The 14,593-nt window shown below is 43.7% G+C and overlaps 1 protein-coding gene across 1 annotated transcript in view; it reads left to right on the forward strand.

The window, feature by feature from the left end:
• The window catches only part of TADA1 (transcriptional adaptor 1), a 117,966-nt gene that overhangs the window by 55,041 nt on the left and 48,332 nt on the right, over positions 1-14,593 (forward strand). Inside the window, exons 4-6 of the mRNA XM_078642349.1 lie at positions 7,134-7,219; positions 10,602-10,811; positions 11,889-12,040. Of these exons, the coding sequence (XP_078498475.1) occupies positions 7,134-7,219; positions 10,602-10,811; positions 11,889-12,040 (448 nt within the window). The remainder of the gene's footprint in view (positions 1-7,133; positions 7,220-10,601; positions 10,812-11,888; positions 12,041-14,593) is intronic.

Here is a 14,593-nt window from a genome sequence, read left to right on the forward strand (position 1 = left end):
TGGCACCAATACTTCACGCGCACACATTTTTTTTTACCTGTGCTATCGCAGTCACATTATTTATTTTGTTGCGACTGATTTCTTTTCTTTTCACGGTTTCACTTCATTTCACTTCTTTGATGGTCTCATTTCTATTTCCATTACCAAAGTAGCGGTGACCCACAGGCTCCAGGTTACACAAAACTGTGCCGCTCGCCTACTGTACAACATCCCTCGTTGGCAGTCAGCCAAGCATGTCCTAAAGGATCTTCACTGGCTTCCAGTCGCCGCCAGAGCTCAGTTCAAGGCTATGTGCATTGTGCACAAATCCTTCCACCGAACGGGCCCTGCCATTCTGTTCCCCTTAGTTCTGCCCTATGTCCCCTCCAGAGCCCTCCGCTCCGGATCACTGCATCTAGCGACCACAACAAAAATCAACAAAGCTAGGTGGGGTGGCCGCTCCTTTTCCCACACGGCTGCTAGGCTCGAACTCCCTTCCCCTCGCCCTTAGAGGGAACCCAAACAGGATGGCTTTCAGGAAAGCGCTGAAAACATATTTGTACACTAAAACTCGTTAAACTCCCGGATAGCCCACTTTAGCAATCAATATAAGCGCTGCGAGGCCTCCGGGTAGTTTTAGCGCTATATAAATATAATTTTTCATTTCATTTCAAAGCGGACGTTCGCACATGTCACTGGCCCTCGCGTATAACATCCACCCGTCTGATCTCACTTGTAACATGGAGTCCTGCACGCTAGTGCTACCTGGCAACTTGGAGTCTGATTCATACTGTTTGAGGAGTGGGTAAGCTTAATATCCTCAAGAAACTTAGTAGACAACCCGGCGTGGTTGTTCGCATAGATTTTATAAGGATTCTGGCTCTTTGTTTTCAGCTTTTGTCGCTAAATTCCATCGTCCAACCGGGCATGATCGTTAGAGGTGCACTCCATATGAATAATACTATCACACTCACTGGTCTTATGTTGGAGAGCACATTGAGAGACCGTATTCTATGACGACTTTTCTTTTGGATTCGGTTTTCTTATTCTTTGGTCCGGTTTTTAAAACAGCACTTTCCACTTTCTAACTAGTGTCACTTGCACCACTACACATTAATTGCATTTTGCTTACCTCTTGTGTGAAGTGGATTCCGTTCATATCGACCCTGTATACTACTTTGGTTCTTTAGTCCTGTCCTCGCTCTCAGTCTGTTTCATTATTACATGTATTTGAAATATCGCTTTAATGGTGACAGAACTGTTATTGTCTCAATGCTTTAGGTTCCCCTGATGAAGAGCTAGGAATGAGCTCGAAATGCATTGGGAGTTATCCTTGTGTTAACCTTCCACTGACATGAAACATTTTGAGTTTTTCATCGCGATTTGACCTAGTCTTCAAACTTATGGCAATAGCTATTTGCATCATTTGGCATGGATGTGGCTAGCCATAAAACAAATTCTTATCCACATGCCACTATACTCTGCGCACCATTCTACTCTTCGCACCACTCGTCTGTCAATACATTATACCATGCTCTCTGCTACACTGCACCACTACACTCTGCGCCCGTGCATTTTGCACCTCTTCACTGTCGCCACTGCATTCAACTGTACACTACTCTTTGCCATTCTACTCTTCGTCTCTCCACTCTACGCTACTCTGATCTATTCTGTATCACTGCACACTACCCCACTACACTCTAAACCACTCTACATCTCTGCACTCCATTCCGCACCACTGCACCTCTCCTTTCTACCCTGCACCACTGCACTTCTCCTCTCTACCCTGCACCACTCCACACCATTCAACATAATTAAGTCCATCACACACAACCTCACTCTACATATTTCCATAACAGTTGATACAATTTAATTACTATCCACATAATTCCACAGCACACTATGCTACATATTTCCACTACACAACTCCACACCCCACAATTCCACAACAAATAATTCCAAAACAACCCATATCTTCCTTGCACTTCCACTAAACCTGTCCTCTCTCTCCCCCACACCCACTTCCCCTCTTTTCTCTCCCTCGCACTACCACTTCCCATTTCACAATTTCACTGTGACCCTCTCATCCCTCCCTCACACTCAGTCTCCTCTCTAAACTGCCTGCTCACTCATACTACCTTCCTATACCTCCTTGTACTGTGCACTGGTCCACCTCTCGCCGCCACCTATTGCCCAGGGGCCCCTCCCAATCCTCTCTCTCTTGCAGTCTCTCTCTCGCTCTCTCTCCTCTTACTGTCTCTCTTTCACCTCTCTTTCGCTCTTTCCGTCGCACTCTTCCTGCTACTCTCATATGGTTCACTTCAAGTCTACGAGCTCCGTTTCCTTCTTGTGATTTTCACAGTTTCCATCCCTCAACCCCACGCTCTCCTTCTCTTCTTAGTTTGTCTTCTGCATACACTGAAGCTACCTCTTTATGTGTGTATAGCCTTATCTCTTTCTCACATACTCTTTCTGCTCCTCTGTCTGGAGTTCATTCACCACTTTGTGCACAAACTGCCTATCCCTCTCTATCTTCCTTACTATCTATTCTGTGCAGCTCTCACTTCTATCTATTCACCATGCTACATAATTCTACCACACAAAGCCACTGCACACCATAAAATTCAACAACTAAGAATTCCAATTGAACCTACATAATTCCAGTCCACATATATACATCCACTCTACTTTAAAAAATAAAAACAAAGTGGGTAAAAGACATTGTCATTTACAACTCCAAAGCTCACTATCTCGCAAATGCGAGACCTACTGCATTGCAAATGCTTTTTTTAGGTCTCGCGTGCGATGCAGGGCAGAGCCCTGCTCCGCCTCCGCGAGAGATTTTGTAAGTGAGGACTTTCAGAAGAGGGCTTTAAACCCCACCCCTCATTTCCATTGGCTGGCGTTACCGTTTATGCTAAACGGTGGCCTGCCATTGGAAATGAGGGTTTCCTGTTCACTCCCTTTCTCTCCGAGCCGGACTGGCTCGCCTGGTTTGCATCTGTCGTGAAGACATTTCTTAGCAGTTTGTTTATTTAACAAGCTGATAAGAAATGTCTTCACGAGAGCCGTGAAGGAGCATGCACCAGGCGTCCTGCAACCACGCTGGCTTCACACCTGGAGCATGCACCCGTCAGCTCTCTCATTGGTCTTTCGGTGTCCAGCTGGCTACGTGTCTCCAAGGAAGATGCTCTGAGAAGGCGGGCAGAGAACGCCGTGGAGTGGAGCTTCGGGTCTGTGCTGAGAGACCCACTTTGTGAAACCCAGCTGCTCTGCAGGCAAAGACGAAAACACCGGCTTGTTCTTGTTTCTGCTCGTTTCTTTCCTTTTGTTTGTGCTCCGTCTCCCCTTCTTCCCTCGTTTCTTCTCTTTCTTCATCCCTTTCCTCTTTATTTTCTTTCTTCCACATGCATGATGTTATCATTTTGTGATAGGGCTATAGTGGCAGTGCTATATGCTCCGAGCATGACAGAGGCACCGACCAGATCGTACATGCCGCGCACGGGGGTCACAGGATGGCTGCTATCGCAACTCTCCGGAGCATTTGTCTTTCACAAACACAGCTTTCAAATTCTGCAGGGACAACCCCGGCGTATTGGCAGGAAAAGCGCCAGGAAGCTTGCAAGCGTCAGAAAGCTTGCGCCTTTGACAGGGACATAGTAGGGAACCTGACGCGGTGACTAGACACTAGAACCTGTAAAACCACGTGGGCTGTAAGTAAACCATGGACACAATGCACCACGGAATGGAAATCCAGAGGGGGGAGAAGAGAGGGAGGGAGGGAAAGGGAGAGAGAAGAAAAGTGAGGAGACAAAGGGCGGAGACAAAATCAGGAGAAGCGACAAACCCTGAGCGAGGAGGCGCACTCCTGGTGAACGGTGCAGTCCACAAGCCACCGCAACAGACCATATATTCAAAAAAAGAAGCGACTCAAGGAAAGAGAGCCGCAGTGCTTAATGTGAGTCGGTGGTTCGTGCTGGTTGGTGGGCTAGATTAAGGTGAGAAGGGACAGAGTGTGATCAAACCTTGCAAGCCTGGTCCCGATCGCCTACAAATGTCTCGTCGCAGGGTTCCAGCACCCTGTTGTCCGAGGCTACCCACGGCTTCATAAACTGCCACCATGCCAATCCTCCAATGCTCTCTATGATGCCAGGCCCCGCACCAATCTCTTCAGCCAACGGCTGTTCACCACTGTAGCCTTCAGGGTGAACCAGAAGCGCAAAGCTCCACGAGGAGCGGTGCGGCCTACGAGCCCAGCCCACGTCCCATGCCTGGCAACCTGCCAGCCTCCCTCCTCCACCGCAGCCTGGGGTCTTGTTTTATTACAGCTTTACGGTGCATAGTTCCGCCTGAACAGACCCATGCTGCACAGGGCGCACAGATCCCTCTCCGTACGACGCTGTCTGCTTAAGGGTCATCACGGTGGGACCTCGGACCGCCAACCTATAATCAACCCAGGCATCTAGGCGGAACAGGCCTTTTATTCCACCGGTATTTCCCCAGCCCTTGGGACCAGCTGGTTTTACAAGCACAGTGCCGCTCCGCGTGCCACTGTCACTCTCCTCCACTGAACCTGAAGGCTTCAGGAGAGCGAGGGGTGGAAGGGAAGGTAGAGAGAAAGCTATCAGAGATGGAGAAGAAAGACCGATGGGGGAGAGAGTGGATGGATGGAGGAAAGAGAGAGATGGCACGAGGAGGGGAAGGGAGCGGGGCTGGCTTCAGCATGTTTGCCAGGGTTGTTTTTGGTTTCCCCAGCCCTGCCAGGCATCCATTTTTGCCAACTCAGCGGATTTGGGCAGCAGAGTGGTAAATTTTCAGCAAAACTCCTGTCTACATGTATGCAAAGCTTGTGGTGGCGTGGTGTGTTTTACCTGCTGACCAGCACTGCACATTCAAGTATACGAAAGTGCAGGTACTCACTGTCCCAGAGAGACAGTTTACTAACCAGAAGGGTCTGTACTCCCCCGCTCTAAACACGGAGCCCCTTTGAGGAGTACAGGTGCACTCCCTTTCACACGGAAGAAGCGCAGACACTCCGTACCTGCCCATTTAAAGCCCAGCTCCCTAAGCATTGATGGTTTGCCAACACCCATTGTAGGCTAGCAGCGCCCAGAAGGACACTCCTTGCGGCGCTGCTTCGGTCACAGATAGCAGGAGACGGCTTCCCGCAGTGGTCACAATTCACTTCATCCCGCAATGTCACACACGATCACTCCTCTGATCTGGGTCACATTTAACGTCCGGTGACTGTCGAGCCAAAGGCGGGGAGATGGTACTTCCAGTGAAGTCACTGGGATGTTAATTAACAGGTTTGAAACCTCAAAGTCCTACTTGTGGTTGGCGACAACACATTGCTTTGTATGCCAGGTCAATGCCCAGTGGCAGGCTACATTGGAGGCCTTGTTGGGCCCTCGCTGCGCGTGCTCACAACCCTCCTTGTGTGTTTCGTGTGTAGGACTCCTCCTGTGATGCACATCCTGACTCCTAGCCTGCCATATAAACAAAAGCTGGGCCCGCCACATTAAAAACATTTCTTTCCACCACACTTCAGAATTACTACCCAAAAAAGTTAGCTTCATTTGTGCTTTCCAAGCTCTTGAGTTATCAGCACAGTTCATTTACAGACGTTTAAATTTTGTTTTGTGTTAGAAAAAAAAATACCATTGGACAGCACACCCTGAGGAGCTGCCTAGAAAAAAAACAAGCATTTGCAATGCAATAGGTCTCTTTACACACGTTTAATCTGTTGGCATTGTAAATGACAATGCCTTTTAGTTGTTTTAAAAAACGAAACAAAAATAAAAGTCGTTATTTGCAATGTCAATAGCTCAAACTTGCGTAAATGCGAGACCTAGTACATTGCAAATGCTTGTTTCCTTTGGCTGATTTTGTTGGGGACCATGTTTTCTCATAACCTCATTATGCGCTACAAAGTTTACTGCTTCTCTCATATTTAAGGATTTAATGGGAGAGGTGACTAAATTATTGGGCATAGGAAGGGAAATTGGTGCTTGTACTGTGGTATTATTTTCTAGATATTTTGACACACATACACATGCACTTTCTCACACACGCAGACACACATGCCCTTTCTCACGTGCACTTTCTCTCACACACACACTTTCTCACATGCACACACACTTTCTCACATGCACACACACTTTCTCACATGCACACACACTTTCTCACATGCACACACACGTTCTCACATGCACACACACTTTCTCACATGTACACTTTCTCACATGCACACACACACACACATACTTTATCACATGCACACGCACACTTTCTTACATGCACACAAGGATCTGAACAAATGCGTTCACGATGAAAAATAGTTTTAGATTAGAACATATTAGCAGCTATAATCCATAACTTTGTTCCTTTCGACTTGAAGAAGCTGTGCATGTAGGTATTCATGTGATCTTACATCAAAATCACTAGGTGAAAAAAGGATATACTTGTCACTCTTTGGCAGAGAAGATCGGAGATGGATGCATGCAAACGGAGTCATTTTCTGGGTTCCAAAATAATCATAAATCTCAATTGATTTCCATCCAGCTGTAGAGAGAACTGTAGTTAGATACTTCTGTTTTAGACCACATCTTCCTTCTCTTGGGAAATACTCAAACCTCTTGTCATCGCAATAAAACACAATGTGAAAACTTCATGGCAAGGTTTCTAACCCTGTCATCGTTTTCGGTAAGCGTGTGTGTTGAGCAGTTATGAGCTTGGGAATTGTTTTTTGAGGAGTTTGTTGGGAGGCTGAAATTTGCTCCATGGACTGTGTAAATCTCTTTTTGTGTTTTTACATGCATCATTGCATCATTTATGAAAAAAGTTTGTATTCTAAACTTACTTTAATAGGCTTTTCTTTGCTTCCTTCAGCCATTGGCTAGCTTTGCTTTAGAACCTTTTGCCAGGAGTATTTCAGTCTCACAATTTTGTAATGACTGTTCTGGTGTGCCTTATGCTTCAATTGGAATGCGCACGCGGCTATTCTATATCTGAAATCAGTAAGGGAGTGGCCTGCCAGCAATAGCTTAAGTGGATTAAGTCACAAGTGCAGGTGTGGCATGGGAGGTTTGCGTAGAATATTCCACTACCTATCTTCACCTTGACATAAATGTTTCCTTATTCTTGTCTTGCAGAAGGTACAGGGACTCTGAATTCAACCACCAAGCCTGGAAAACCTAAAGGGAAGAAGAAGTTCTCATCAGTCAGGCAGAAATTTGACGTAAGTCTTGTGGAAGAATTTGGAATGTGAGATCGGTAAAAGGTGATGATTTCAGTATTCTTTATGGAACCATAGGCATTTAATGTTTCACTTAGTTAACGCTGGCAATCTTTTGCACTTCTAAAGCGCAATATAGAGTATAATTCCGTAAAACGAACTAAAGTTGTTTGTAGGTTAAGATTCGCTAATGTACTAACTTTGGCTTTATCATAAAAAAAATGAACATTCATGAATTTGGTACTTGTGGTTGATGAAAGTAAAACTAGTAGAAGAGCTTTTTGCATTTGCCAATAACTGTGAAACCTGAGCCTATCTATACCGTCCCTGTACCTTTGGTTTTTTTAAGTGAATATATATGCTTCTCTTGGAGCATCTTGTCCACTACAGCGCTGCTACAGATAAAGAATTACGGCTTTATTAATGTTGGATGCTATTCACTGCACTACCGTGGACTATGCAGTGGAATTGGGCTTTCTCTGAGCTTATAAAAAAGGCGTAAGGCATGGAGTTATTCCTGGCCACTATACTTCTACCTATAAGTGTGAGCTCCTCTCTATTTAGCCTCATTTTGTGAATGAAAAAATAGCAGTCTCCCTCGAAAAAATTAAATAATAACTGATTAAATTAATTGGTTATTCTGCTGCTTTCACTTCATTTTCCAGCACCATCGTACTACATCAACCTACACTCTCACCCCTGTCATTACTGTCATTACTTGAGAAAGCCCTAAATGGATGTGTCTCATTGAATCTGTAATTATGTTTATAAGTGTTTTTTAAAAGATATATGATTACAGGACTTACACCAATGCTCTCTAGTGCCATTCCAAGTTGTATCGTAGCTGTGTGAGTGTGTGATGGTTGGTCTGCCGGTTGTTGTGAGCATGGGTGTCTGTGTGTATGTATAGGTGTGTTGGCGTATGATGCTACATGTTTCCAGGTGTCTTTATAAGACCATGGCTGTGTGGTTGTGTGATAGGTGTGTGGGCAGAGAATGGTGGGTGTCATAAATGATGTTGGTTTGATAGCCCTTTGATGGTGACTGTGGTAAGAAATTACGTCATTAGTTGAGGAGGGTAAATGCCCACCTCAAAAATTAATCACATTTGTTGTAAAGGTGAACCACTAAAGTTACTAAATAAACCTGAGCTCAACCCCCATGTAGCTATGACACAGAGCAGACAGTCTTAACTTGGAAACAATTCCTTTGGCATCCTGTTTCCCTTCATTTCAAGTGTGCCCCTAGTGTTATATGTGAAATCCCAGAGACAGAAGTCTGGTGGGACAAAGCAAGGGCCCTGCCCAGGTGTCAGCTAAGATTTGCCTGTGACAGGAGAGGTCTCTTTGCGGTTAATCCAGTTTCTACGCCCAGCCACACTGGTCATCCTTTTAAGGGAACAACAAATCCCCACACCCAGGCCTTTGTTCAGTGCAGTTTTCACACCTCTTCAATTACTAATTACTGTCTGGCAGAAGTACGAGAGCAAATGTGAATTTAGCCTCCTTAAACATCATCCAGGGAAAAAAAATAACTTTCTAAAATGTTCTTTTCTTACTAATTTCCTCACTATTTAGTAAACATCTGACTTCACAATTGAATTGGATTTTCAATAACTATTAAAAATAGCTGTTTAATTTTTTTTCGAGGTAGTCCCATTCACATATACAATATTAGGATTTTTAATCTGCCCTCTAGTTTTCTACATAAGACAACTTAGCCTGCCACTGTGAAAAATATCTTTTGGGGGCTAGCCACTGTAAGAACATGTTAGCATTACATTTCTACGTGTGCTTCTTTTAAATGCCATACATCCTACCTTGTGGGTGGCAAGTCCTACATCAGGGTGACTGATTAATATATTTATGGTTTACATCTGTTTTATTAATTTTTAAAATACCAAACTAATCAAACAGATCAATGTCATTACAGTCTCTCTCCCACAGAGGCAACCATGCCAGTATATATGCCAAGAAACACAATGATAGACACAAACCTACCCCCTCTCCCTCAAATACCCTCATCCCAACCATAGTACTCAATATGTGGTAACATTGTCTGTGTTGGTCCTCACCCAGCACTCCTCCGTCTGCGACCTAAGTAGCCCCTCCCCCCATGCTTGTGCTGTTCCCCCGGGCTCCCCTGTCTCTTCACTTCAGCAGTGTTGCAAAGAAGGATTATTTTTCACTCCCTTGAATGAGACGGTAAATCATGACCTCCTCTCTCTTTTTCTGGGGGAAGGTTACGTTTAATTACCTCCACCCTTGGGCAAGCAGGAAGGATGACACTTGGCCCGGTTATCTCTACCAGGCCAAGGAGAAAAAGGCCTTCTTTTAAACTTTCTACTCAGCCTGTCGAACAGGCTGGGAAGAGAGATTCGTAATTTGGCGGGCTAGCCTGCCCTCATGAAGGACGCCATGGGGTTACTAGCCTGGCTGCCTTTGTATTCTCTCCTCCCTCCCCTTTAAAATGTCTTTTTATAGTTTTTGCCAATTTGTTCAAGAGCATTGGGAGTCAAATCACGTGCGAGTATCCAGTGTATATGTACATTTGGAGCATGCACCTCTGTAATTGGCAACAGCAAGACAGCGACTGACTTATAGAGTAGCCAACCCATCTTTATCTTATTGGTTGGAAAACATACAGCCACACATACAAAACTTCAGTTCATTTACCTTCCCCTTCCACCATCTAATTTTTTGGTGTACTCTCATGACCACATAGTCCTGTCCTTTGTGTTTTGTGTTGCCTAATAAATATACTCTCATTGAGAATCATGAGACTACTTTCCTTTGCCATGCTTTGCTGATCATAGCAATTCTCTCAGTGCTGGTCATTTTTCAGTATAAGATTCACATTTATTGATTAATAGCGTGTGGGCTTAGCCCACAAGAGGTAATAGTGCAAAAGTAGAACTTGCAGATTACATATCTTGGTTGACTCTCTGAAACATTTATATAAAGACGTGTCACACACTAAGAAAGTCTTCTTGCATGTGATCTGATGCAGTTGCCCAGCAAGATGCCTGTAATCTGCTTAAATATTTTTCTTAAAACCCTTACTCTGTGGGTTTGTACTGCACAGTATTCCTTTCCAATCATCGGACTCCAAAGATAATCTCATACAAAAGAAGCAAATGTTTTATATCATACTTCCCTTCCTCCCGTTTATGGACTTTAATAAAAAGTGTGCTTTGATATTTTGACTTCGGTGGAAATATGATTTACCCCTGTGATAAAAAGAAGAGTGAGTCACTGAAGTAATGTATTTGAGCATGCCCATTTGTTGCTATATTAAAACATGTGAATGTCATGGAGATTCTGACCTTTGGGAACTATTGGGCTTTTTCTCCTCTTATGCTTGTTATGCATTCTGCTTTCTTAAGCACCGGTTCCAGCCTCAGAATCCCCTTTTGAGCGCTCAGCAGTTTGTGGTGAAGGACCCACAGGAGGACGATGACTTGAAGCTCTGCTCTCACACCATGATGCTGCCAACACGTGGACAGCTGGAAGGACGTATGATTGTCACGGCCTACGAGAATGGCCTGGACAATGTGACTGAGGAATCAGTGAGCGTTGTCATCTATGCTCTTGAGGTGAGTGAGTAGTGCCTGCCATGTAGAAGTGAAGAGGGCAGCCCACAGGGTTTTCCCTTGTTATCAGGATCCTTATTTTTCCTCTACTGTACTCGCAGTCTGCACCTGTTTTGCGTATTACACTACTGTTGTGTGACTAACCGGCTATGAGCGAAGATCATTTTTTTCTTTGGCGACTGCAATGAGTTCCGGCACAAAATTTTAGGACTTCTGCAGTTATACTTTTCAACTCAAAAATGTGATCCTACATGCTGCTGCCAGTCCCTTAGGACCAAGTTCAGAGACCTTTTAGATCTCTACTGTGCTGAGGGAATATACATTTTCTTGGTTAGCATCTCCCTTGTTTCATCAAGTAAACCGCTCTTCCTCCTTGTGTTGTACCAGTATTTACCTAGCAACTGGAGACCTTGATGAAAACAATCTACTTTTCAAATAACCTAACTCACAAAATGTGAACAGTTCCCTTCAGCCCTTGCTCTGCCTATTTAGAAAGTCTGGGGAAAAAGTAGACAGACTAGGAAAACTGACTGATTCTGGTTTGGGGCCCTGTTATAGCCATATAAAATATGATGGTCTCTCACTTTGGGACGTTCTTTGTTTTAACTTTTTGAGCATGTAAGTACAAGTTATAGATTGTTTTTGAAGATATGACTGGACATTGAGTAAAATTGTTTCTTGTGCAGCATTCCAGTTGTAAATCTTCTACCTCATAGAATATGAACTGACGGCTCCCAATGCCACATTTGAAGAATATCTGTACAAAATCACTATGGAATACACAGTCGAATGCAGTAGTACGTGTATCCCTGGGACACCACTAGTAACTGGCAGCACTCTTCATGGATTCTTCCCACTCACCATTTATTGTTTCTAAACTCACAGAAAATCTTTAGAAAAGCTCTAATTCTTAGAAAGAAAGACCTATATTAGTAAAGTCATGGAAAATATGTGGTTGAGTGGTTAACTTAATCTGGTGTGACTGTGTTTTAATCTTACACTCATGTGTAAGTGATTCTTACACATTATGTTTACCCACTGTCTGATTCATATTCCCTACATGGGCTTTGATTGTTTCAGAAACACTTGAAAGACATTCTTACCTCCGTAATCTCCAGGAGGAGAGCTTATCGCCTAAGAGATGGCCATTTCAAGTATGCCTTCGGCAGCAATGTCAACCCACAACCCTACTTGAAAAACAGTATCCTTGTCTACAACAACTTCATTGAGAGGTAAAGTAAACATAATTCTCAGATTGATATGTCTTTAAATATAAGACTAACTATTTAAAGGAGGTTTTCAACAGACATGATGGAGAGGTGGTTGTGTCAAGTGTTCCCATGAAAGGAATCAATGGCTCAGTAGGATATTCGCACTTGAAAACATGGCACATTTTCTTATCTGTTTCTAGTCACGGGATAGGGGCAAATTATCTAGCCCAAAGGTACTTGGATATAAGACTAGTGTATGATAAGATCCTAACTGGAGTTGTAACATTGCTTTATTCTCAGCATGATGGTATACCATTTATATAGTGTTGACTTTGTAGAATTAAAATTCTTCAGTGTTTAGCACTTGTGGTGAGGGTAGTAATACGTTTGACCATTCAAGAGAAGTTTCCTTAAGATGTCTTATGAGGTGTTTCAAATGATAATTTTTTGCCAAATATTTTCCCTAGAATTTTATTTGAAAACATCGATGTAACCAAAATCTTGATTGACTTTGCTACTAAATTCAGTAGCCTCTCCCTTTCACGCACCTACCATGAAAGATTCAACAAACATTCATTCTTACTATTTGTATTCTTGTTAAGCTGCCTGGAACCTGCACCTTTTGCCCATCATTAGAAATGTAGATGTGCCTCTGCATTTTGCTAGAAGATAGCAGTACTAGCAGATTAGTAAAAGTCCAAAAGCATCCGTTATCCGAAATAACCTAGAAGAAGATGGAGAAATTGGAGTTGAACTGAGCAGATCCTATCCCTTAAAGTTATTTCTGTGTTCTGCACTAATACATCCTGCGCCCTGTTAAATTCATTAAATTTATTCATTTGATAACTTTATTTCGGTCAAAGACCATAAAAGTGCCAATAAAATACATACACAATGGCACAGAAAGATAAAACAATAAATAGCGGTTCAGTCATATAATAGACCTAAAAAACGAATTAAACTAGATAGTTATCGAAGAGAGGAATACAAAATATTTGATAACACAGATATTATACAAAACTTTTCCGTCTATGCCACATGGCGAATAAAAACTGTAATGCGGAGAAGACAATAGGGGGGTGGGTGTCATACCTTAAGACTCTACACGCTTGGTCACACTGTCTAAAGCCTTGATTCCTACATAGGGGTATCAACCAGCATTTCCTTATGTCATGATAGGCAGGGCAGAAAAACAGGACGTGACGAACATCTTCTTGCTTGTAATTGCATGCAGGGCACATAATATCTTCTGCGTTGGCCCATTTGGAGGTAAATACCCTTAGTGGGAGGGAACCATGCCTAAACTGAATGTAGAGTTTCCTTGCAAGTGGAGGAGAAATTACATCCAAGAATTCCTCCATTCTTGGTTCAGTCTTTACTAGAAGAAACTCAAACGTCAGTCTTCCCACTGTGGTGGATCGTTGTAGAGCAACCGAATTTAGGTACCTCAGGTGGTACAAGAGCTGTGCTTTACTTATCCCTGAGCAACTTACTTCAGGGTTCTCCCACAACTCTGGTAGGCCAATCCTGTTACTGAGTGCCCTAATATGTGAGAGCCACGAAATGTTCTTACTTTTTAAGAAAGTCCAAACCTCTGCAAATTCCTGTCTATAGGAAGCTAGTTGGGGCACTAACCAAAGCCTCTTCCAATAAAGAGTAGGCCGTGCTACCACTAGCTCCTCAATTGGTTCTAGTCCCAGATCTAAGCATAAAGGGATGAGCGGGGTACTTACTGGTAAGCCCAAAGAGTTTCTCATGACGCCATGTTCGACCCTCATACGGTTAGATATACTTTGTTGACCCCATAATTCGGCTCCATACACTGAAGCCGTTCTAGCCTGCAGTCAATAGATTTCAACAACCGGGGATATGGGTTTGAAAACCGAAGTTCTATGGACTTTACCAATACCCCCCGTTACTTGGGTTAGTCTAAGTGCGGCCTTTGCGATCTGAGAGCCCCAGTCAAAGCTTTCCGTAAGGGTGATGCCGAGTTAAACAAACGTCCTAACTCTTTCCAGCGAAATACCATTCAGAAGAGGATTGGGACGGGTCTGCTTCGGGGATTAAAGATCATAAACTTGGTCTTATCCAAGTTTATCTCCAATCCTTGTGAAGCACAAAAGCCAGCAAAACCATCAAGGGTACGCTGGATGCCTGTAGATGTTCTAGACAACAGCAGAGTGTCGTCTACGAACATCAAAGCAAGCACGCGCCCCGTAGCCAACCTTGGAGCGTCATTGTCTTTTACACCAAGTAAATGATCTACCAAACCATTGATGTAAAGACAAAATAATGTGGGGGCCAGGACGCACCCCCTTCAGCACTGGAAAGCGGGCCGATAAATCACCATGTCTACCACACCTTACTTGGGCATAGTTGTTTGTGTGGTGTTTGATCAAGATATTCAATAGATAAGTCGGCAGACCCAACTCTCTCAAAACTCTCCACAGCTTATCCCTCGGTACAAGATCAAAAGCTGTTTGCAGGTCGACAAAGATGAGGTAGAGGCTGCCACCCTCTAGTCTCACCGTTTTCCAGAATAAGACCTGGAGCCTGAATATTTGATCTATAGTG

This window comes from Lissotriton helveticus, chromosome 1_1, assembly GCF_964261635.1.
Source record: "Lissotriton helveticus chromosome 1_1, aLisHel1.1, whole genome shotgun sequence".
NCBI classification, from domain to species: Eukaryota; Metazoa; Chordata; class Amphibia; order Caudata; family Salamandridae; genus Lissotriton; species Lissotriton helveticus.